We start from the raw sequence: 26,586 nt of genomic DNA, 5'->3' as shown, positions 1-26,586 counted from the left end.
CTAGAGTAATGTGCCTATAATTGTCCCTTTTGTAGTAATGTGCCCATCTTGGTCCATATCTTGCAGTAATATACCCATGCTGGTCCCCATCCTGTAGTACTGTCCCCATCGTTGTCCTCTTCCTGTACTAATATGCCCATGGTGGTCATTATCCTGCAGTAATGTGCCCATGCTGGTCCCCTTCTTATAGTAATGTGGCTGTCCTTGTCCTCTTCTTGTAGTAATGTGCCCATCCTAGTGCTCTTCTTGTAGTAATGTCCCCATCCCGGTTCTCATCCTGTAGTAATGCGCGCATCCTTGTCCTCTTCTTGTGGTAATGTTCTCATCTTGTTGCAATGTGCCCATCCTGGTTCTCATCCTGTAGTTATGTGCCCATCCTAGTCTTCATCCTGTATTAATGTTAGTAAAGTGACACATTCTTTGAGAGAAGGCCATAACCTTAGATGAATGCCTTCGTCCATTTCCCACTCTTTAGATAGATTTTGCTTTCCAGTTCTTATGTTCAGTGCTGCGGTGCTCCCATTAGGATTAAGAGCTTAAAGATATTGTAGCCTCTTAGGTCTTTTTCTGCTGAAATGTATCTATTGCTGGAAACAAATACAGTATTTAAGTCATATAACAGTTTGCTATCCCTCTATAGATACACTGAAGAGCTCGTCTGATACATTTTAATCTCTATTCTGTAATTTTGAGTGGACCTCATTAACGTACCAGTGATCAATAATCAATATAAATGCTTACTACAACATGACCTATATTAAATGTACAATTAATAAACTCACAAGCTTGCAAAAAAAAGAAAAAATGGATTAAGAAAGGGAAAAATAAAACTTAGGAGTTCGACTAACTGGCTTGAGATAAAAAACAAGGTAAAACCATTTCTAATGTCATTGTTGACCCACACCGATCAGCTATATATATTAGACAGTACATAAAATAAAAAAAGACCAAAAAATGCAATGGTAGGTCTCTTTAAACCGTAGAATGATACAAGCTTTTTTCCATTACCCAGTCGTAACTGAATAATTGTGCAATGTGTGTTTTGCAAATGGTTTTTTAGATGCTTTCATTTACATAAGCACTTCTGTTTTCCCCTGACTATACTCTCTGTGCTTTATCACACTGCATAAGGTGTATCTATGAATCACATTTTATACACATGTGAAGCTAAAAAGCATAAAATGATTCCAATCTTTATGTTATGGAAAATGTAAGCTTGTGTGCCTTAGAAAAATGCCTTGCTCCCTATGTCACAACTGAAAAAACTCCAATAAATGTACAGTACACTGATTATTCCATGTTAAAAATAAAACTCCTTATCATGATATCCCAATTTTAATGTTTACTTCACAGCAGGGCCACTCTTGAAAGTGCCATTAAACTTTCATATAAAAATATTCCTTTCCTTGGTTAGACTTGCATTAGTTCCAGCCATGATTAAGACCATGCTGTGACAAGGACAACTCCTCCTGTGCAATACATATGTATGATATTTAACGTAACCTTACAGAAAAATAGAACAGCCCAGGAGAATTTTGGAAATATCTTGTTTTTTCAGCCCCCCCCCATTTCATTATACATATTCACAGGAGTTACTTCATATGAACAAAACCATTTCAGACCTATGGCTCCTTGATTCAAGCTGTGAGCTGTGTAATATTTTTTTTACTTCCAACTACTCTTTTCTTTGGGGCAATTGCTACATATTATCTCAGTTTAAACCAGTTATGTCATACTCAAATACGCAGAGGGACAAAATTAAAAACTTGGTCAAAGTCGTGGGCCAAGCTACTCGCAGCCCCACATGTTCTCCATACAGAAAAATGTGCCCCACATAGCCCTCCATATAGAGTAATAGATCCTGCATAGCCCTCTTAACAGAATAATATGCCCCACATAGCCCTCCATACATAATAATGGGCCCCACATAGCCCTCTATACATAATAATGGGTCCCATATAGCCCTCCATACAGAATAATGGGCCCCAGATAACCCTCCTACAGAATAATGGGCCCAACATTGCCCTCCATACAGAATAATGGGCCCCACATAGCCCTCCATACATAATAATGTGCCCCAAATAGCTCTCCATACATAATAATGTGCCCCAAATAGCCCTCCATACAGAATAATGGTCCCCACATAGCCCTCCATACAAAATAATGCGCCACACATAGCCCTCCGTACAGAATAATGGGCCCCACATAGCCCTCCATACATAATAATGGGCCCCACATAGCCCTCCATACAGAATAATGGGTCCCACATAGCCCTCCAAACAGAATAATGGGCCCCACATAGCCCTCCAAACAGAATAATAGGCTGAACATAGACCTCCATACAGAATAATGATCGCAATATACCCTTCCAAACATAATAATGGGCCCCAGATAGTTCTTTTTACTGAATAGTGCACCACACTTAGTCCTCCATACAAAACAATGGACCCCACATAACCCTCCAAACATAGTAATGGGCCCCACATAATCCTCCATATAGAATAATGGCCCTCAAAACAGATTAACCGGCGCCACATAGCCCTCCAAACAGAATAATGCATGAGATTAACTTCTCCATATAGTATTATGGGCCCCATTTGGTCCTTTATATAGTATTATGGGCCACATATGGTCCTTCATGTAGTATAATGGGCCACACTTAAGCCCGCTTTACACGCTACAATAAATCTTATGATGTGTCGGTGGCGTCACGTCGTAAGTGACGCACATCCGGCATCGTAAGTATGATTGTAGCGTGTAAAACCTCCGTGCAATTGCGATTGAATGAAAATCCGTTCATCGCATGCACGTGGTTCATTCCTCATAAATTGAACGTGCGGTTGTGCAATGTTCCCGAGGCAGCACACATCGCAGTGTGTGACACCCCGGAACATTGAACAACAGCTTACCTCCGTCCGCAGCTTCCGCCAACAATGCGGAAGGAAGGAGGTGGGCGGGATGTTTACGTCCCGCTCATCTCCGCCCATCCTCTTCTATTGGCCGGCTGCCGCGTGACGTCGATGTGACGCCGAACGTCCCTCCCACTCCAGGAAGTGGACGTTCGCCGCCCATATCGAGGTCGTATGGATGGGTAAGTACGTGTGACAGGGGTTAATCATTTGTGCAGCACATTCAACAAATTGAACGTGCCGCACATACGATGGGGGCGGTTACGATCGCATACGATATCGTATGCGAAATCATAACATGTAAAGCAGGCTTTAGTCCTCCATATTGCATAATGGACCCCACATAGTCCTCCATATAGTATTATGGGCTACATATAGTCCTCCATAAAGTATAATTGGCTTCACATAGTCCTTCATATAGTATAATGGGACCCACATAGTCCTTCATATAGTATTATGGACCCTACGTAGTCGACAATATAGTGTTATGGGACCCATATAGTCTTCCATATAGTATTATGGGCCACACATAGTCTTGCATATAGTATTATAGGACCCATATAGTAAAAATGGCCCCAGATAAAAAAAATAGTCACCTCTCCTCTTCTCTCTTGCTGTTCTGGTCTTGACAGGTGAGTGCTCTGAAGCTCTTCACTGCTCAGTAGAATGATGAGGGAAGGAGAAGATGCTGATACTATTGAAAGTGCAGAAAATATTATACTATTACCTATAATGCAAAATTCATAAAAATACTATGCATATTATGGGGCCAAAAACTTTAATGGCATGGATATAAATATTAAGGTGTCTCATAAAAAGCACTGTTTTTCACCATAGGAATAATAACATAAATATATTATTAATACAGTTATTACACGTAGCCTTGGTACATAAGTGCAATATACTGTATAAGGCTACTTAGAAAATAATGTGGAGCCAATATATCTAGTACATACAATAGAATATTACACAGGAAATAATAATGGTAATACTTATATTAATGACTGTCCATAACAATAAAGCAGCATAACAGCAATAAAGTAAACTGTAAAATACCTTTAGCTATGTGAGTAGCTATGATACCATGACTTCACAACCCCATCTTGACACATGTTTCACCACTAACAACGGTTTCGTGAGGAGAACATATGTGGTTTAAACCATTGTAGAATATCTACTGAAGTCATTAGGTGACAAGACGATATAGACAGATGAGGGTACCTGTACCATAACAGTAGATGGGCCCTTTTCAGACCCATTACATATCTCTGGCAGAAGCTTCTTGCTTTGTCAGAGGTGTAAGTGACCCTCTTACCTCTTGGGCTATTGTGCGACTGCGCAGGTGACATCAATTATTTCTCTGCTCCTGATGTGATAGTCAGGGTACAGTTCTACTTGCATTTTGCACAGACGAGTGCGATCCGATAAAACATTGTACTGCACTCGCACCAGTGAAAACTATGGGGCAGTGTCCATCTGCAATTGATTTCTCATGCCATATTGGCCTGCAAAATGAATCACAGCATGCTGCGTTTGTCAGCAATTCTTGGCTGATGCACAACCATACAGGTCTATGGGTGCGTGTGAAACATCGCACTGCACTCACATGTCATCCAACCGCAGTGCGATGTATACAGAGACAGGCCAGGGAGGAGATGGGGAGAAAGTGCTCCCTCCCTCTTCTCTGCAGCTGTGATTGGATCGCAAGATCGGATCACAGTTGCATGATCTTGGCTGATGCTCGCAGCAGAGGGTAATTAGCATATCGCTTCCGATTCTCTCACAACGGAAGCTATGTGCAAGTGGAACTGTACCCTCATGCATATGGTTTTCAATCACAGCTCTGTGTCCCTTGAAGCTTTTCTTATAAGCTCTCACCTTTCATTAGAAGGAGGGATGCAAGATCTATTCATACAATATGCCATATACTATACTATACTATACTATATACCAGTAATGATTCGTTAGAACTGGTCCAGCAGAGATCCGTTGGCAAAAAAAAGTTATGCAGACGCAACTTTTTTTGTCCATTTTTAAATAATTGATTTCAGCTGGATGTGTTTTTTTTTTTTTTTAAACATTGGAGTCTATGGAAAATGCTCAGTAGAGTGATTGATTGAGAACTAATTGCTATATGTTCCAGTAAGCAGAAAATGGATCTTTTACAAATGAAAGAAAAATGGATTGCTAATTAAAGGATCCTTTTTCCATAGATTCCAATGTTTAAAAGAAATGGATCCAGCTGAAATCAGTTATTTAAAAACAAACATAAAAAAATAGTGCTTGCAAGCGGATTGCTCCTAGATCTAATGCATGATCACTGGACATGTGAACACAGGCTTACAAATTAGCCTACAACGCATTTGTACTATTGATTTATGCAAAGTTTGTTAAAGGTACAAAGCTCTTTTAAAGGGGTTTTCCCATCTATTATATTCATGCTAAAAGTCCTTTTTTTAAAAAAAATAAATAAATAAAAAATAAAATAGTGTTTTTAATATGAAAAAATAAAAATTTTCATCATTGTTGCTTTCATGGATATCTCTCGCTGTTGCTTTCTGTGATACTCAGGCAACCTCTTGATGGAATTGGTCTCCTTCTCCTTATAAGTGACAATATGGTCTCTTCTTATATCCCATCCTCTTATATTCATTCTGTCATGCTACTGCAGATTCTCAGCTCCTTCCCTGACAAGCAAAAAATGTATTGGGGCACCCTCAATGAGGTTTTTCATTCAGTCCCGTTAGCACTAGTGATAAGATGTCTGGCTCTTTTTATTGATTTGGATCATTTGGCTTTGCTTCCAAAAAGATCTGTACAAACAATCATAGAATCATAGAATGGTAGAGTTGGAAGGAACCTCAAGGGTCATCGGGTCCAACACTCTGTGAGTGCAGGTTTTCATAAATTATCCCAGCTATACGTTATCCAGTTTCCGCTTGAAGATTTCCATTGGTGGAGAGCTCACCACTAGAGATGAGCGAACCGGCCGTGATTCGGCTCGAGTTCAGTTCGCCGAACAGAGGTCTTGTTCGAGTTCGGTTCAGCGAACCAGTTCGGTGAACCACTCGAACCGCATAGGAAACAATGGCAGGCAATCACAAACACATAAAAACACCTAGAAAACACCCTCAAAGGTGTCCAAAAGGTGACAAACAACTCACAACACAACACAAACACATAAGAAAGTGACAAGCACATATACTCATGCGAAAACAAAAGAGCTGGACAAGGAAAAATAGAACGAGACACAGATATAGGCATGGCACGCCCTTCTAAAATCATGTAAAACACCGCAAGGTGACTCCTAGCGGAGTCTCCCTTTTTTTCCAAAAATTGGGCCACACACACCCACCCCTTCAGTGGCAGCACTTGTGCCCCAGTTGTACACTTCCAGGTAGATTTGCATCAAGCACATTCAAAAATACGCCATCCTTAACCGTCCCCAGGATGACCCCGGGGTAGGTAGCAAAGTCTTTGCTGAACCATGACTTGTTCATCTTGGCTCCTTTTAAAACACACAGCAAGCAAGGGTTACTCCAAGCGGAGTCTCCCTTTTTTCCAAAAATTGGGCCACACACACACCCACCCCTTCAGTGGCAGCACTTGTGCCCCAGTTGTACACTTCACAGCTAGATTTGCATCAAGCACATTCCAAATCCACAAGCATTTACTCTCCCCAGGATGACACAGGGGTAGTAAATTCCTTGTGGATCCATGACTTGTTCATTTTGATGAACGTTAGTCTGTCCACATTGTCACTGGACAGACGCGTGCGCTTATGTGTCAGCACACACCCAGCAGCACTGAAGACACGTTCAGACAACCCTGGCAGCTGGACACGACAAAATCTCCAAGGCGTAAGTGGAGAGCTCTGGCCATTTTTCAAGATTTGAAGCCCAAAATGAGCATTGCTCCATTTGCAAAGTAATGGCATTGATGTTCATTTGGAGATACTCCTGTATCATCCTCTCCAGCCGTTGACTATGTGTCAGACTTGTTGTCTCTGGTGGCCTTGCAAGGGATGGTCTAAAAAAATTATGAAAAGATTCAATAAAATTGCTGTTACCAGCACCAGATACGGTGCTACTGGTACGGGTAGACTTTTAAAGATGACGAGACAGTCCCATGTTTGTCAAGTTACAACTGGGAGATACACTTACCGCACCTGCACGGTTGTTTGGTGGAAAAGCCAAGCTAAGATCGAGTAACAGCTTCTGCTGATACTCCTGCATACGTGCGTCCCTTTCTATGGCTGGAATTATGTCACAAAATTTGGACTTGTACTGGGAATCTAATAGTGTGGCAAGCCAGTAGTCATCATCACTTCTAATTTTCACAATACGAGGGTCATGTTGGAGGTAGTGCAGCAAGAAGGTGCTCATGTGTCTTGCGCAGCCATGCGGACCAAGTCCACGCTGTGTTTGTGGCATAAAGGTGCTAACCGTTCTTTCTTCCTCTGACATCTCCCCCCAACCTCTTTCAACTGAAATTTGACTAAGGTCTCCCTCATCCGCTGAGTCTTCCATGCCCATGGACAGTTCGTCCTCCATTTCTTCATGTTCTCCTACACCTTCCTCAACATTTCGCCTGCTACCATGTGCCCTTGTTGATCCCTGTCCCCCATGGACCCATGCCTGCCGTGTTGGTGATGATGAACGTCTGGACCTTGGTTATGTTGCTGTCTCTTGCGCATATGAATCCTCTTGTAGTTCCTCCCCTTCCTGTTGTCCCACCCTCTGACTCCGAATAGTGTTTAGCAAGTGCTCCAGCATGTAAATGACTGGAATTGTCATGCTGATAATGGCATTGTCAGCGCTAAACATATTTGTCGCCATGTCAAAACTGTGCAGAAGGGTGCATAGGTCCTTGATCTGAGACCACTCCATGAGGGTGATCTGCCCCACCTCTGCATCTCGTTGGCCCAGGCTATACATCATGATGTATTGCACCAGGGCTCGACGGTGCTGCCACAGTCACTGTAACATGTGGAGAGTCGAATTCCAGCGTGTCGGCACATCGCATTTCAGGCGATGAACCGGCAGGCCGAAAGACTTCTGGAGCGATGCAAGTCGCTCAGCAGCGGTGGTTGAACAGCGGAAGTGAGCAGACAGTTTTCGTGCCCTGTTCAGTAGGCCATGTAGGCAGGGATAGTGTGTTAAAAATTGCTGCACAACAAGGTTCAACACGTGATCCATACAAGGCACGTGTGTCACTTTGCCCAGGCGAAGGGCCACACCCAGGTGTGCAGCATTGTCGCACACGGCCTTACCAGGCTGCAGGTTGAGTGGAGACAACCATTTATTAAACTCAGTCTCCAGAGCTGCCCACAACTCAGCCGCTGTGTGACTCTTATTTCCAAGACATTTCAAGCTAAAGACCGCCTGATGCCGTTGCGCTCTGCTGCCAGCATAGTAATGAGGGGTGCGTGATTCCTTCTGCGCAGTGAGAACGCTGGTGGCCTGACCAGGCAGACTTGGGGCGGAGGTGGAGGACCCAGACGAGGTGGAGGAGGCAGAAGTAGAGGCGGAACTTGGACAGACAGAGGATTGACACACAAGTCGTGGGGACGGCAAGACTTGTGCAGCAGACCCTTCACCATCTATCACCATAGTTACCCAGTGCCCAGTCAGCGACATGTAATGTCCCTGTCCATGCTTACTGGTCCAAGTATCGGTGGTGAAATGCATCTGTTGACAGAGTTTCTCAAGGAAGCGGTGATGTTGTGTGTGACATGCTGGTGTAGCGCAGGCACACCTTTCTTAGAGAAGTAGTGGCGACTGGGCATCTGGTACTGGGGCACAGAGACAGACATAAGGTCTTTAAAATCCTGTGTGTCCACCAGGTGGAAAGGCAGCATTTCGGTAGCCAAGAGCTTACAGAGGGATAAAGTCAACCTCTTAGCTTTGTCATGGGTAGCAGGAAATGGCCATTTATTTGTCCACATCTGAGGGACAGAGATCTGGCTGCTGTGTGTAGACGGTGTTGAGTAGGGTGTCCCTGGAAATATGCAGGTTTGTGATGAAAGTGCAGGCATAGACATGATGTTGCCTTCATCCAACGTTGGTGCTATCGATGTCTGAGAGAGCTGTACACACGCACTTGTTTCCCCTTCCAAACCAACTGACAACCTACCAAGCAAACTGCCAGTTGCGGTTACAGTGATGGAAGTTGTGCATGGAAAACCAGGTGTGACAGCTGTCCCCACAGTCCTAGAAGATGAAGAGCGCGCAGATGCACTGGAAGGGGCAGGCGGTGGATGGTTCGCTCCGCTAGGCCGCATTGCAGCACAGTGAGCTTCCCACTGGGACATATGATATTTATTCATGTGACGATTCATGGAAGAAGTTGTCAAACTGCTGAGGTTTTGCCCTTTACTAACAGAATCACGACAAATTTTACAGATCACATAATTTGGGCGATCTTTTGCTATGTCAAAAAAGGACCAGGCTAGGCAAGGCTTAGAGGGCATGTGACCTGCTGATCCACCCCGACTAGTGCTCAGAGGCAGAGTGGTGGCAGGAGGATGCAGTTGTAGACGTGCTACCAGTGCTCCGACTCTGTCCAGGAAGGCGCAAGGTAACTTCGTCGTCAGTTGCATCCTCCTCTACCGCCTCTGTTGACCTCCTTGAGTGCCTGACTGTGGGTTGACAGTAGGTGGGATCTAGAACTTCCTCATCAATTGTTGTTTGCACTCCCCTCACCCTCAGACCAAGCCTCTTCTTGCCCTGACCGCATATTTAAGTTGTCATCCCAATCTGGTATCTGCGTCTCATCGTCATCAGTATGTTCCTCATTGTCTATAACAACAGGTGTTACAGTTTGTGAAAAAGGGTCAACATTATGCTCAGAAACTTGGTCCTCACGTCCTGAATCAGAGTCACAAAGGTTCTGGGCATCACTGCAGACCATTTCCTGGTCTGTACTCACTGTAGCTTGGGAGCAGACCTCTGATTCCCAGGCTATAGTGTGACTGAACAGCTCTGCAGACTCAGCCATCGCAGTTCCACCATACTGTGCAGGGCGGATGGAGACTTCAGATCTGGGAGAAAGCAAGTGTGATTGGGATGACAACTCAGAGGACTGGTGTTTTTTGGATGCGGTAGTTGAGGTGGTGGAGAGGGCACTTGTTGGAACACTTGAGATCCATTCAAGCATTTTCCTTTTTTGGCCATCATCTACCTTTGTTCCAGTTGTTCGTGTCCATAAAAAAGGGAGCACATCAGATTGTCCACGGTAAGTAGTAGACATCTTACTTTTGCTGGAAGATGGTCTATCTTCAGCAGATGTTAATGGAGCTTTGCCACCTTCCCCACGGACAAACCCTTTTTTTCCTTTTCCAACACGCCTCTTCTCCTTTCCACCAGCATCTGTCATTTTGCCACTCATTTTGATTGCGACAAGATTGTGCACTTAAAATGTGGTAGTAGAAATTGAGAGGTGGTGTAGATTGCAGCGGTGGTCTACCTTTATTGACAGCAGAATAAACAACAACTATCCCGGACAAAGAAACAATGGCCCTTAAAATGGCAGCACAGTTTGCTAGTATAATAGCTTAGTAAAAATGAGTTTGAGTGTGCAATGCAGAGGTGCTGCAAATATATTTGCACTAGTGGGACACTAATGGAAGTCCAACTGCCACTTTTAGGATGCCACTAAGTTTACTCAGTGTTTGCTAGTATTATGGCTTAGTAACAATGAGTTTGAGTGTGCAATGCAGAGGTGCTGCAAATAGATTTGCACTAGTGGGACACTAATGGAAGTCCAATTGCCACTTTTAAGATACCACGAAGTTTGCTCAGTGTTTGCTAGTATAATGGCTTAGTAACAATGAGTTTGAGTGTTCAATGCAGTGGTGCTGCAAATAGATTTGCACCAGTGGGACAATAATGGCAGTCCAACAGCCACTTTTAGGATGCCACTAAGTTTCCTCAGTGTTTGCTAGTATAATGGCTTAGTAACAATGAGCTTGAGTGTGCAATGCAGGCAATGTGCAATGCATCAGATCTCATGATTTTTACAATGAAGATGATAAATAATTGTGAGATAGCCTCTTTAAAGATCAATTGAAATTTGTAAATTTGTATAAACATATGGTTCACATTGATTTATTGAATATTATCTGTGATCTAATCATACCTTATCTATTATGTAAATTGTCAATTTTAAAATTTCATCTGACCTTTAAAATTTGCATGTGTACATGAAGATTTTTGTTCATATTTACCTTGTATAGTTTTTTTGCTAAGGAAAAAAACTACGTCATAATTACTAGTAATACTTGTTACTATAAATTTATGTGTAACACAGAAGGGTTGTAGACTGGAGGAGCAACCAGAGTTTTTTGTTATTAAGTTGTCCAGATTGTATCAGTGAAAAAAATCTCTCTTACAGTCTAGCTCTTACAGAGGTTGTCCACTACTTTTACACTGATGGACTATCCATTAGGATCAGTCATCAAAAACTGATCGGCTCTGGTTTGAAATCCCGCACACCAGCTGATCAGCTGTTCTTGGTGTTGGTAGTAGTGGTGGCAGGAGGCAAGAAATGCTCAGTTATGGAACTGCCCCAGTCTTCTGATAGCGGCCATGGCCCGGTACTGCACACTCGCCTCCTATTGATTTGATTGGGAGGCAGCTGTGCAGTGCCCAGCAACAACCACTATCAGTTGACAGGGCAGCTCTAGAACTGACCATTTTTGGTCACCTGCTGCCGTCGCTGGACCCGAGGACAGCTGATTAGCATGGATGCGGGGTGTCGGACCTCAGCAGATCAGACATTTATGACTTATCCTAAGCATAGGCCATCAATTTTAAAGTAGTGGACAACCTCTTAAGCTAGAAAGCTATGCATTGTCTATATTACTATTGGAGATAGTCAAATACATTTACACTGCTCAGTTGTAATGAGATATTTGAGAGCCCCATTCTCATTAATCATGAGGGTGCCAGAAGTCAGATCTCCACTGATCTGTAAGTTATCACCTATACTTGCTAAGATGGGATGGAATAACAGTTTAAAATAGTAAATGCCATCACTGCCTGGAAAGTTTGATTATCCACTTGTATACTGTATGCACTCTATAGAGTAATATGAAGGTATTCAGAAATAATTGGACAACATGTTTTCTAGGTCTATATTTTGGGTTTGCCCTCGGTGAGACATGCACCAAATTCAGTATAATATGATTATCCAAGGGACATTTTTTGCCTAAAAATAACTTTAAAAGAATCAGTAAATAATAAAACATATAAAAATTATTCAGGAGAAGTATCTGTAAATTATTAAAATGTATGAGGACTCATCAGACCTCCTCAGATAAAAGAAGCTTTGAATACATTTAAATAACATTATCAAGTAGTCGATATACATGATTACACAGGAGAGGGACTTGGTAAACATTTACTGCCACTCACAGATATGTGTAGAGTATACAGTATGCGATTGGAAATATGTTTCAGAATTCGTCATCTCTTCTGCACAATATGAAGCAATGAACCCGACCACGGCTGTAAGAGAACTGCTCTTCATGTTGTGGAGAAAAGGACTGGACAGCGGTCAGCAATGTCATTGGAATTTATACTGATCACTAAAGAATGGCCAGTATATAAAGATGGCTTACTGTCTGTCTAATGCTGGGTTCACACATAGCGACAACGACATCGCTGTTACGTCACCATTTTCTGTGACATAACAGCGACCTTGTAAGTCGCTGTTATGATCGCTGCTTAGCTGTCAAACACAGCGACGCAGCAGCGATCATAACGTCGCTACATGTGCAGAGAGCAGGGAGCTGCACACACTGCTTAGCGCTGGCTCCTTGCTCTCCTAGCTACAGTACACATAGGGTTAATTACCCGATGCGTACTGCAGCTATATGTGCACAGAGCAGGAGTCGGCACTAGCAGCAAGAGCGGCGGAGGCTGGTAACGAAGGTAAATATCGGGTAACCAGGGAAAGGTCTTCCCTTGGTTACCCGATGTTTACAGTGGTTACAGCTTTCCGCAGCTGTCAGACGCCGGCTCCTGCTCCCTGCTCGATTCATTTCGTCGCTCTCTCGCTGTCACACACAGCGATGTGTGCTTCACAGCGGGAGAGCGACGACGAAAAAATGAAGCTGGACATTCAGCAACGAGCAACGACCTCACAGCAGGGGCCAGCTCGTTGCTGGATGTCACACACAGCGACAGCGACGGGACGTCGCTGCAACGTCACAGAAAATGGTGACGTAGCAGCGATGTCGTTGTCGTCGTCGCTGTGTGTGACACCACCTTTAGTTATCTGCACCTTTTCTAAAGATTTTTAAAACAAATTACCAAGTCAATTAAAACAAATGAATTACTAATCTATCTGAAATCATTTAGAAATAAGCATTGTGAATTAAGCATTGCAATTATATTTATGATGCTTCATTTTCTGATATTTTCTGACCATATTGTTTTCCTATTATTTTTTTTTTTAAGTTCGGTATAATATCATTGCAATAGCTTTTACTAATTCAACTGTAATATTTCCCAATATACAGTATAGACTGGCACATATAGGCCAAAATGTTGCAATACAGATACATATATCATTCATTACTTAGGCATGCTGTACATCATACATCATTCATGAACATAGGATTTACATTTTTTGCAAAATATAAGGATTTCTTTGTATAGAAAAATAACTAGAGTTTTCTACTGAGAAAAAAAGGGGTTCCATGGCATACTGTATGAATATACACCCAAAAAAATAGTAAATGTTAGTCTAATTAGGACACATTCTATGAATTCATCAGTGTCCCAGTGTTTCTTTGTGTATTCGCTAAGTATACACTACAAATGTCAAATGTAGAGTGAACATAACCTTAAAGGGAACCTGTCATTTGAAAAATGCTATTAACCTGCAGATATGGGGTTAATGTGCAGGTTAGTAGCATTCTAAACCTGCTCAGCTCCTGCATATTGAATCTCACTGCTGGGAGGAAAAGAACTTTAATCCTCCTGGCAGCGTTCCAGTTCTGATCATGGAGGTGGCACAAGCGCGGGTTCAGTCACCGCTCAGCGCATGGAGAGTGATGGCTGTAACCACATCCCGCACACTGACTGATAGCTGGTTCTAAAGCTGAGTGCAGGAGGCATGGTTACAACCACCACTTTCCATACACTGAGCGGTGACTGAACCCATGCCACCTCCATGACTGAAACTGGAATGTAGCCGAGAGGATTAAAGTTCTTTTCTGCCAGGCAACAGGGTTCAGTGTGCAGACACAGCCCAGTAACTAACACATTGCTGGAATTGGTCTCTCTGTCTCTACATTATTCTGCTCTCAGATTAGGTGGCAAAAACCTGGTGACAGATTCCCTTTAAATTTATTGACCCATTTTATCAATGGAAAAACCCTACTAAAGTCATATCATACACTTCCAAAAATGATTATAAAATTGCAAAGCAACAAATATTTTGGTTGAAATGACAGTGCATTAGTTGCGGATTTAGACTGTGTCCACTTTTTGTAAATCTGGAATATTTATGAAAATGCCTGTGTCAAGGATCCAGCTCAGGAAGAATCTAATAATTGTGATTCTCTCACTTTTATGAGAAGGTTATCTTATTAGACCTTCATACTTCATAAATGAAATTGACAAAGTTTTGGCTTTCTATCTTCAAAGATATTCAATTTTATAAAAGCAAATCACTCAGACCTTTAGCTATAGAAAGACAACTATTGTTTCAGTAGGTAGCAGATCCATCCACTTGACAAGTGCATGAGAGTTCCCTCCAAGTCCTTGATAACAAATGTTATCATATGAGATATTTTGCACCATTGGTTTCATGAAGGAGCATTTTTCCATTTTTATTCATATTTCCATATCCTATCAAAAGCACAATTTAGTGTTATCTAGGCCATCAGTCAGCTTGGCATCTACTTCAAGGATACTCATTTATTGACCTCTTCACTAATTTAAATAAATCTACTTAGGTTTAACTGATGACTGAGACCTTTATTCTTCTCCAGGCTAATAGTTTCTGCATTTGACACTCTCGATTATTAATACACCCCAGATTTCCCATTATCTGTTACTACCTCTGTGTTTTTATTTGCTGATTTATTTATTCGCAACATTTATTTAACATCATTATTTGCTTCTAGTAGAAAAGGACTTTGCCTTAAGGGAAAGAATAGATGAAGAAATTGGAAAAGTTACTACAGGAGGTGATAACATTGATCCCCCTTAATCGAGAATCGAAGTAAATTTTGACCATTTACAGGCCTGCCAAACCACGAGTAATCAATCACATGTTACTATTGATGCTATTTAGTATTAGTATATGTCTAATGGCAGAAGAAAAGCAAACATTTTGTAAGGCAGTTTGTAGAACAAATAGCTGAAATTGCATAAGAAAAACAGCAGTGATATTTTCATTATTCGAAGGAGCTTTGTAATCAATGGGTTTTCAGATTTTTTTGACAATTAGACGTGAATTGCCTATGCAATAAAATGTCCAAATTCTGCTTTTAAATATGGCTGCTGCTAGGGATTGGCTGTAACAGTCACATGACACTTTTAATTAATTTAGTGCATATGCGGTTTATATGACTCTCAGTCCCCACTAGTAACGTGCCCTGGGTGAGTAAAATGTTTTCTTTTCTTGTGTTAGAGACACAATAAAGACATATATACCAGGAAGGGGACATATTTACAAATTTACAAGGATGGGGACATATATATCAGAATGGGGACAAATATACAAGGAGAAGCCAGGATGGGGACAAATATACCAGTAGAGGGACATATATACCAGAAGGGGCCGAGGATGGGGATATATACCAAGATGGGAACATATTTACCTGAGGGCGCTCAGGAGAGGGACATTTATACCGAGATATGCCCAGGATAGGGACATATATACCGGGAAGGGGACATATTTCCCATGATGAGGACATTTATACCAGGTTGGGGACATATATACTAGTAGGGGGACTTATATACAAGAAGGGACACAGGAGAGGGACATATATACCAGGAGGGGCCCATGATGGGTACATATATACCTGTAATGGTAATCACAGGGTCTTAAACCCCTTAGTTTACATAAACAATTGTGTACACACTGATAAGAGAAGCAAAATTGCTTTTTTGTTTTTTAACTCTTACAGCATGCTGCCCTCAGCTTACATATTAAAAACCTGCTCGCAGATTCTCTTAATGTGTTTCTGTTTTATGCTTGTGCTTTTTTTATGTATTTTACTTTTTAGTAATACTACTTTCAGTACTATTTTTACATTTTCAGGTGACTTTTCTGAATAAGCAGTGTGCGTGAGGAATAATATTATGTCTGGCTATAAAATCACTTACATCACGCATTTTAAGAACTTCTTCCCCCTCTACATTAGAAGCCTTAACAATTTCATTTTGTTTCTTACTGCTTGTTTCGTCTTCCAGCTTTTCCCCTTTTCTACTCAATAGGCATTTATAGATATCATCTATAGTTTTATCCCTCACTATAAACAGCTTTGAGAAGTTTTTTTAGAAAGAATGATCAGTGCATAGCAATAAGAAGTGACTGATACACTGTGCTCAGTAAGAATTCACATCCCGTGAACTTTTACACATTTATTCAGGTTATCCCCCAAACTTAACCCCTTCACCTCCGGGTGATTTTCCATTTTTGGGTTTGGCTCCCCTTCATCCGAAAGTCGTAAAAAAAAATTTTTTCCATCAATCTTGCCATATGAGGGCTTGTTTTGCAGGATAAGTTGTACTTTAAAATAAAGTCTTTAGTTTTACCATGTAGTGTACTGGAAAATGAAAAAAAAAATCAAGTGCAGAAAAATTGCAAAAAAAGTACGATTGGATAATTGTTTTGGGGGTATTTTATTCATTGTATTCACTATATGGTAAAACTGGTGTCAATTTGATGCCTCAGGTTAGTACAAGTTCGTAGATACCAAACATATATATGTTTACTTTTATCTAAGGGGTTAAAAAAAATTCAGAAGTGTGCCCAAAAAAAGTGGCACACTTTTTGTGCCATTTTCTGCGACCTGTAGCGTTCTCATTTTTTGGGATATGGAGCTCAGTGATGGCTTATTTTTTGTGGCTCGAGCTGACATTTTTAATGTTACTATTTTTGCGCAGATGCTACATTTTCATTCACCTGTTATTACATTTTGCGCAAAGTTTGTGACAACCAAAAAACTTAATTTTGGCATTTGGATTTTTTTTCTACTATGCCATTTACTGATCGGGTTAATTGATTTTATATTTTGATAGATTGGCATTTATCAGCACGGTGATACCAAATGTGTATATATTTTATTTTTTAACTGTTTAATTTTTCAATGGGGTACATGTGGGGTGATTTGAACTTTTATTTTTTTTATTTTTTTAACTTTTTAAAACTTTTTTTAATTTTTTAATTTTACTACTCCCCCTAGGGAACTATAAGGATCAGCAGTATGATCGCCGATTCATTTCTGTTGATCAGAGGTCCACAGCTCTGGTCAGTAGAAATACTGCATTCCTGTTACAGTCGCTGCTCTGTCGGCTGTAACAGAAACTACGTCATGATAGCAGGAGTCATCACATTACCCGTCACTACCATGGCAACCATCGGTTCCCCGTGGTCACATCATGGGGCCTCCAATGGCAGTGAGGAAAGGCGATTTCCCCGATGCTGCTATTTAGGGTCTAAGGGGTTAACAGGCGTTGGTGGATCCAGGATCCACCTGTACCTGTAAGCCACACATGACTACTATTGAAATCAGCAGACATGTTCAAGGACTGCCGCCGGCTCATCGCAGCAGTAGGCGGTGATTACCTCGTCATGATTTAGGATGTACTGGTACATCCTCGGTCATGAAGGGCTTAAATAGATTTTACTGGGATGTTATGTGATATACTAACACTAAGTTGCAAGTATAAAGAAATGATACATGGTTTTCTAAATATTTAAAAAATATAAATTTGAAAATTGGGACATGCATTTGTTTGCATTCAGCTCCACTGAGTCACAATACTTTGCAGGACAACCTTTCCCTGCAATTACTGCTGCAAGTCTTTTCGGGAATGTCTCTATCAGCTTTGCACATCTAGAGGCTGAAAACCTTTGCCCATTTTTCTTTGCAGAATAGCTCTAGCTCACTGAGATTGGATGGAGATGTCTGTGAACAGCAGTTTTCAAGCCTTGCCACACATTCTCAATAGGATTTAGGTCTAGACAATGACTGGGCCATTCACACACATGAATATGCCTTGATCTACACCATCCATTGTAGCTCTACTACTATGTTTAGGGTCGATGTCCTTCTGGAAGCTGAACGCACACCCCAGTCTCAAGTCTTTTGCAGCCTCTACAGGTTTTCCCTCAGAAAATGGCATCTTTTGTAATAACTTATATAAAAAAGTTTTTGATCTTCTCTTGTATTGTCTTATTAAAAATAATAAAATGTAGTTACCATATAATAAAATATATTATTTCCAAATGCAATTAAAGTCACAGGTGTAGTAACACTGATAAGTAATTATGCTTTCTTTTACCACAGGAGTATACTATAGATGTATTTTTTCGTCAAAATTGGGAAGATGAAAGACTGAGGTTCACTGGACCTATGCGCATTCTTCGATTGAACAATCTGATGGCAAATAAAATTTGGACTCCAGACACTTTCTTTCATAATGGAAAAAAGTCTATAGCCCATAATATGACAATGCCTAATAAGCTGCTGAGAATTCAGGATGATGGAACCCTGCTTTATACTATGAGGTTAGGTATTTTCCTTATTTTTTCTAATTTTATACAAATGCATTATTAAATGTTATGTTGCAAATATAAAAGTTTTCCAAAAAAACAAGCAAACATAATTTGCACACTGAACATTTTGCTTTCAGATAATGTCTCCAATGTGTAATATTTAAGGTATTAAAGGGAATCTGTTAGCAGTTTTTTTTCTTTTTAGTCTGAGTTTTAACACTAGAACTACTGGACTCGTGACACCTATATAGAAATACATGGTGCAAAGCAGTCAAAATGACTACCTCAGTAGTTCTAGTGTTAAATATGTTGTAGGGGTTAAAACACAGATTTCAACAATGTGTCTTTTATCAAGGTACCTGCTTTTGTTTACTTGCAATCATTGTTTTAGCAACAGGAACTTATCATTGCTCAGACTATATTGCCTCGTGCCTGATAGTCCGATACACCCCCTCCTATGATTAGTAGCTCACTGTCTATAAACACTGTACAAAGAGAACCTGGTGTGGGTGGGCTTAGCTTTCTCAGCTCTACTGCATACTAAAACAAAAAATTCTGATTCTGTCAGAACTGCTGAGTGGCGCCCCTGAGTGTAAGGTGCCACAGGGTACTACAAATAACCCCAGATTCCTGGAATACCAGTGCCGGTAACACAACACACACACAAATCCACGCCCTTTTCCCCAGACTGGGTGACAGGCTGGAGACAGAACTGATGGATGGCCACATATTGGCCGAGACTGATCTAATCCACTAGTCAGAAACCTGGGAGGAGGAGGGGCTAATCAGTGGAGTGATGGGAGACAGACATCTTGTCAGACAATTAGTCGGAAGACGTGAAGTCAGTAAGACGTTCAGTCAGAAGTCAGTACACAGACAGAAAGAGTAAAGTGACTGATTGAGTAAAAGGAGTACGGTTGCCAGGGAAGGTACGGTACAAGTACTCACTGGACCAAGTGCCAGTGGGGTGCAGAGCCCTAATCCAGGAAGACACTTCAGGGTCACCTGATAAGAATCTGCCCGGTGAGGGGACCATCAAGAACCTTACCAACATTAGTGTCCAGGGCACAGCAGCAAAGAGGGAACCGAGGAACGGGGACAGAGGTCCGACCCAAGAGAGATTCAAGCTGCTTGCCATTTGGGCCAGGACTGTGACAACCGGAGGGGACCCCAAAATGCTCCAGGCCACAGGGACCCACCAACTACAAACGGGTGCATGGAAGTACAGCTCACCAAGTCACTACACCGGCACTGGGATCAAGGGAATACCGGATTGGTAGAGACCAACACGAGCCAGGTTGCAGCTACTCCAAACCAGTGAGTAAAGCACAAGTTAAACCGCAGCTCCTGTGTTGTCTGAATTCTTCCTACACCTCTGCATCATTATACTACAACCACCATCATTCTCCCCTGGGACCTATCTCTACTTGCGGAGAGCCATCACATCTAAGCTGCCTAATACCATCAGCCCCAGCAGTGAGAGACTTTGCAGCGGTGGCTTTCCCCATATAGCCGCACACCGCAAGTGGCGTCACGAAAACACTTTATTTTTATTATTCCCTTTTTACAATTCTCCTTTTTAAACGACCCCCAGGATTACGGAATTGTGCAACAGCCACCCGTGATACGTCCCAGTGAATAAAAGGCCTGGGACCGAGTACCCCAAAGCCCTATCGTGCGTCAGCTGCAGCCAGTAAACTAAGTTATAAATCAATGGATTCGGAGTCTCTTTCACTACATTATACTGTTCTCAGATGAGATAGGAAAAACCTGCTAACAGATTCCCTTTAATAAATTAGGATTTATCCTTTCTGGCCAAATGGAAACTATAACTTTCTTCTGGTATATATGTGATGCCCTGGACTATCCAAGTCGTCCCAGGTAGTCACACACACAACACCACACCCCCTTCCCGGTTAGGTAACACCAGCCAAACGTAAAAACCTTGTCACCACCCTCCAGGTTTGATGTGCACACCAGGGGGAGTAGAGCCAGGCGGTTGGCTCCACCCACCGAGGAGTTCACAGGCCTGGAGGCGGGAACCTAAGTAGTCAAGTTCAAGTAGACGCAGAGTAGTTTTGACGGTGAAGGAGAGAGGTTGAGTCCAGAAGCAGACCTGTGCTCAGGTCTGCCAAAGACTACTCTGGTGGCTGGGTCGGAGCCCAGTCACCATTGGCAAGGAGGCAGACGGTGGTGACCACCTGCAGGAGACCGGGAATACGACCGGTGGAACCGTAAGGGACCGGGACAGGGTAGTGGCCCGCTGGAACCAAACCAGGGAGCCAACTGGATACCTAAGCACCAGGCAGGGTACTCAGACCCAGTACAAAGCAATCAACTGATTGCGGACTGGACTTAAGGACCTACCCCACACAAGTCCCTTTAGAAGACAATAGCTCAACCATACCGGGTAACGCCACCGCCAAGGCAGAGAGACCCAAAGGGCCAGCGTCTGCGGGCAAACGGGCTCCTCCGGCATATACCAGTCGGGGAGCGGACTACCGGTGTCTAGGCACAGGAGTCAAAACATATACACACAGAGGTGCAGGAGAAAGGCGGACATCACCAACCTAACCTGGAAGAAGCTGCAGCCGGCTGCGGGCCCTGTTCATCACTCCGTTTGGTTTACCAGTGACTTCAGTGTCTTGTGTCAGAGTGAGTACACCAGTGCCGTCAGGCATCGCACCGCGCTGCACCGCAACACTTCACCCTGCACCCCGGCCCTCACCTACCCTGCCCCGGGACCAACATCCCCTAGCCACGGAGGGGTGAACACATAGCTGCGCCATTACACCGCTCTCGGGATCCCCGCACCTTCACTGCAGCGGTGGTGTCCACAATCACCACAACCCGTGGGTGGCATCACGAACTGTCATCCCAATCCAAACAACCAAATCCCCGTGTGTAGCGCCAACTCCCTTGCAAAGTGACGTGACCCCCGGGTCCGTGAGAGGCTCGAGCCACCACCCACAGTACGAGCACGGATCCAAGCGGCTCGGCGGTCGCAGCCGACCCCACGGGGCGGTACGTATATAACAGATAAAACACTGTGAAATAAAGCACAATTACAGCAATCAATGAAATATGTTACCTGTAAGTAAAGTACAAAACTAATAGGAATTGGTGGGAAGTAGGGTCCTACCTCATACACTGGATAATGGGAGCTCTTCCCTCAATATAATGCTGCAGTGAAATTGTTTATTGACTAAGCAATGCACACTCTTATATAATGTGTCAACCATAGGCTCAGAACTTTGTCCGATAAACGGATTGTAATGGAGAAGAGGTGAAACAAAGGAAAATAAGAGAAGGTAGGTGAAAGGTGTATATACTGATAAATAAAAAGCAATCTTCATATAGTAGTATACCAGCCTTTCATCTAGCCTATTGTTCTCCTTTACTTCATCTACCTTCCATTACAATTTTGTTATCCTTGGTGCAAAACCAAATCCATTATGTATTCAAAACAGTAAAAGATGATTGTTCTGCCTAAAACTATAATAGGTAATACGATGTTCAGTTTTTCTTGGAAATCAATTATTCAGGTGTTTGGCTGAAATCTTAGTGTCTCATTGCAACATGGCATCTAATAATATCCTATGATGCTGCATTGCGACATGTTGCCTTTTGCACCACAGAGTCACATACTGTAAGTCTCTAAATGTGTTGGCTTTTCTGTTGTTGGTCACAAGTTGCACACAACTCACTTGCTATATGAATTGTGTGCAACGTCTGTGCAGTTTGACTATTTGTTTTACAAAGAAATCACAGCAAGTCACAGACATGTTGCACAGTTGTTGTTTTTTTCTCAAGAATTGCGGTTGTGCGACACGTCACCGTGTAGTCTTAAGGGGGCTTTACACGCTACGACATCGCTAATGCGAACTCGTTGGGGTCACGGAATTGGTGACGCACATCCGGCCGCATTAGCGATGCCGCTGCGTGTGACACCGATGAGCGATTTTGCATCGTTGCAAAAATGTGCAAAATCGCTCATCGGTGACATGGGGGTCCATTCTCAAAAATCGTTACTGCAGCAGTAACGAGGTTGTTCCTCGTTCCTGCGGCAGCACACATCGCTATGTGTGACACCGCAGGAACGAGGAAGCTCTCCTTACCTGTCTCCCGGCCGCTATGCGGAAGGAAGGAGGTGGGCGGGATGTTATGTCCCGCTCAGCTCCGCCCCTCCGCTGCTATTGGGCAGCCGCTCAGTGACGTCGCTGTGACGCCGCACGGACTGCCCCCTTAGAAAGGAGGCGGTTCGCCGGTCACAGAGACGTCGCCGGGCAGGTAAGTATGTGTGACAGGTCTGGGCGATGTTGTGCGGCACGGGCAGCGATTTGCCCGTGTCGCGCAACAGATGGGGGCGGGTACCCACACTAGCGATATCGGGACCGATATCGCAGTGTGTAAATCCCGCTTTAGCCTAATAATGTGATCACACAACTGTTAATTTTCACATGCAAGAGAAGCAGATTGATTTTGGAAAATGACACTCTGATCAAAATCTGAACACAGTTTGATCTGAGTGTCATCATATTTAGTGATCCGATTCTGTTGCATGAGAGAATCAGTGCAACAGTGAGCAAAAGATGGAGAACATCTAAAGATTCACCGGTTCAGCCAGAAAGGATATACTGGATATTGTTACTGCCGAATTACAGAACGTTTATATGCCAACTTTGTGGGTATTTGTTTTTTTCTTGTAACAATGACTTAAATAAGTTGAAGAGAACAACTGTGTATCATTCCTATTAAGAGTCACGGTAAAACTAGAAGAGAATATATTGTAAACTTATAGTTTGGTAATATTAGTGATAAATCATGCATCTCAATGTTTAAAACAGCAACTTGACTACTGTGGTGATCCATGATGCAGTACACATATATTATTTGTAGCCAACAATCTAAGGCGGGCTTTGCACACTACGACATCGCAGGCCGATGCTGCGATGTCGAGTGCGATAGTGCCCGCCCCCGTCGCAGCAGCGATATGTGGTGATAGCTGGCGTAGCGAAAGTTATCGCTACGCCAGCTTCACACACACACTCACCTGCCGTGCGACGTCCCTGTGGCCGGCGACCCGCCTCCTTGTTAAGGGGGCGGGTCGTGCGGCGTCACTGCGACGTCACACGGCAGGCAGCCAATCAGAGCGGAGGGGCGGAGATGAGCAGGATGTAAACATCCTGCCCACCTCCTTCCTTCCGCATATCCTACGGAAGCCGCAGTGAGGCCGGTAGGAGACGTTCCTCGCTCCTGCGACTTCACACACAGCGATGTGTGATGCCGCAGGAGCGAGGAACAACATCGGACCGTCGCGTCAGCGTAATCATGGATTACGCCGACGCTGCACCGATGATACGATTACGACGCTTTTGCGCTCGTTAATCGTATCATCCAGCCTTTACACACTGCGATGTCGCATGCGATGCCGGAAGTGCGTCATTTTCAATTTGACCCCACCGACATCGCACCTGCGATGTCGCAGTGTGCAAAGTGCCCCTAAATCTAGTACAACAATCCTCAACAGGCTGCAATTCACATCACTATGGGGAGATAAGGTATGCACACCAGTGACTATGTAAGGGGAATACATGAAATAGCAGAAACTGCTGTGTGAATACTGACTTGAAAAATCCAATAGCTATATGTAAGAGTGAAAATGTGAAAAATGGAATCTGCATTACTGCCATGAACATATGAATCAAGAGAAATTTAGCTACTGAATTGATCAATGCAATAGAGCCCCAACACTACGCCAAAGTATTTCTCTACGTTGGGGTCCCTAGCTTGTGTGTGTCCCCTCATGCAGTTAAAAAACTTACCGTGTATGGGAAGCTGAGACCCAGGCTATTTATGCGTATGATATGGATTGGCAATAGGTGTGGTTGGGGAGGGTTCACAAACGAAAAACTACTAACAATAAGGAATAACTTGGGGGCATATGTAGACATATATGTAATATACATTTCTTGTAGGGATGAGAGAGTATATTCAGCAATATTTGTTACTCACACGAATATTAAGGTATTCGGGATGTTCGTTACATGTCCAGTATTTTGGTATTCATCTCGTGAGTTTCGAGTCCCCTCCCCAAATGTTCAGTGCCTGATTTTCAGCCAATAAATATGCTAGGATTGCCTGCCAATCGCAGTCATGCTGTAGCCATCTATGCTACTGGCATTACTGTGATTGGCCGGCACAGTGAAAAAAAAATGATGTGTGGGCCCCACCTATTTGTGATAACCAGCACAGGTAAAGGAGACAGTTGGGGACTGGTATTCTCAGGCTGGGAAGGTCCAAGGTCATTGGGTCCTTCCCAGCTTAAAAATAGCAGCCTGTAGCTGCCCCACAATTAGCGCAGCCATTAAATGCACAAATTGTGGCACGTTATCTGGCTCATCACGATTGCCAGTGGCAATTGGGGAAATACATGGGGTTGATTTCAGCTATGATTTGTCAAAAATAACAGCTGCCATCCAGCCCTGCATTGGTAATGGAAATGTATCAATGAGAGCCCCCCATTACAAACCCTGTAAGTAAAAAGAAACAAAACACAAACACACAAAAATTCTTTATTTTATTTATTTATTTTATACACACTTTTTCAATAATTTATTAACCCCCGCAAGTCCGATATCCACACAACATCCCGCAACGATACAGGCTCTGCTACATCCAGAAGTTGCAGTGATGGAAAATTTGAACAATCACTATAGCTTCCTGGATACACTTAGGGAAGTGGGGGACATGACTGTGAGAAGCGATGTCAGTCAGGTCACCGGAGTTCACAGCCAGGTTCCCACAGTACCAAGTGTGACCACCAATGAACCCACTGCCAGATTGCTGGACTGCTGTGCAGCTGTGTCCCTGTGATCAGACAGTCTGGCAGCCTGGCAGTGGGTTGAACTGAGTTCAGTGAGAGCAGTGTGAACTCTGGTGACCTGACTGCCAGATTGCTGGATTGTGAGACACGGTGGCACAACAGTCCTGCAATTCGGCAGACAGGTAACTGGCGTTTACACTTGGGGCTTTTCCAGCTGCCCTCAATTAACTCAGTTGAACCCTCTGCCAGATTGCCAGATTGCTGGTGGCGGTATTCCGAGTATGAATTCCAGTGACCTGACTACCGGGTTGCCAGACAGTTGGATTGCGGGACACGGTGGCACAGCAACCTGACAGTCCAGTGCTGTGAGGTCCGGAAATTTAGAGTAGCCTTTAAGGGAGCCTTTAAGATTCTTGAAGTTCCCAGCTATTGGGACACCTGGAGGCTGTGAACTCTGGTAAGTCCAGCACTTCATTCACCTGAGGTCATAGTTGGCAGCTCAAACAGAGGGTACTGGGAGAACCACCAGAAGTAACCTCGAGTAAACTCAGTATTGGACTGTCGAACTGCACTTCTGCCATGATAGCTGAACTTACAGTGTTGTATTGGGGGGGTCTGGCAGACACCTCTCCATTACCAACCTGAGGCTTGATAGCAGCTGGGATTTTTGACAAATTTCCAAACCCGATTATTTCACTATTTGATTATCCTAATCTCCTGACATTGTAAAATAGGTATTCTTCCAAGAGGACAAGTAATAAAAAGACATACTTAGTGTTCTTACCAATTACAAACAAAAGACAACCCTACGCAGTGGGGTAACTTGAAACTCGTGAACCCCAGTGCAAAATCTCCAAAAATTACCCTAATTATCATAGATTTTTAACACATTTACCACCCGGCGATTTTCTGCTTTTAGTTTTTTCCTTCCTTTGTTCCAAGAACCATAACTTTTTTATTTTTCTGTCAATATAGCCATATGAGAACTTGTTTTTTGTGGGACAAGTTGTACTTTTTAATGACACTATTCATTCTGCCACACATTGTACTGGAAACCGGGAAAATATTTCTAAGTGCTGTTTAATTGCAAAAAAAGTGCATTGAGAA

The 26,586-nt window shown here is 43.0% G+C and overlaps 1 protein-coding gene across 3 annotated transcripts in view; it reads left to right on the top strand.

Moving 5' to 3' along the window:
* Positions 1 to 26,586, top strand: part of GABRA2 (gamma-aminobutyric acid type A receptor subunit alpha2) — a 300,771-nt gene that overhangs the window by 123,641 nt on the left and 150,544 nt on the right. For all 3 annotated transcript variants that reach the window (XM_075347008.1, XM_075347009.1, XM_075347010.1), the window contains exon 5: positions 18,445 to 18,665. In XM_075347008.1, coding sequence (XP_075203123.1) covers positions 18,445 to 18,665 — 221 coding nt within the window. The remainder of the gene's footprint in view (positions 1 to 18,444; positions 18,666 to 26,586) is intronic.

The sequence above is a fragment of the Anomaloglossus baeobatrachus genome, chromosome 1 (genome assembly GCF_048569485.1).
Source record: "Anomaloglossus baeobatrachus isolate aAnoBae1 chromosome 1, aAnoBae1.hap1, whole genome shotgun sequence".
Lineage (NCBI taxonomy): Eukaryota > Metazoa > Chordata > Amphibia > Anura > Aromobatidae > Anomaloglossus > Anomaloglossus baeobatrachus.
The sequence above is the reverse complement of the archived record's forward strand: the minus strand, read 5'-3'. Positions and strand labels throughout refer to the sequence as shown.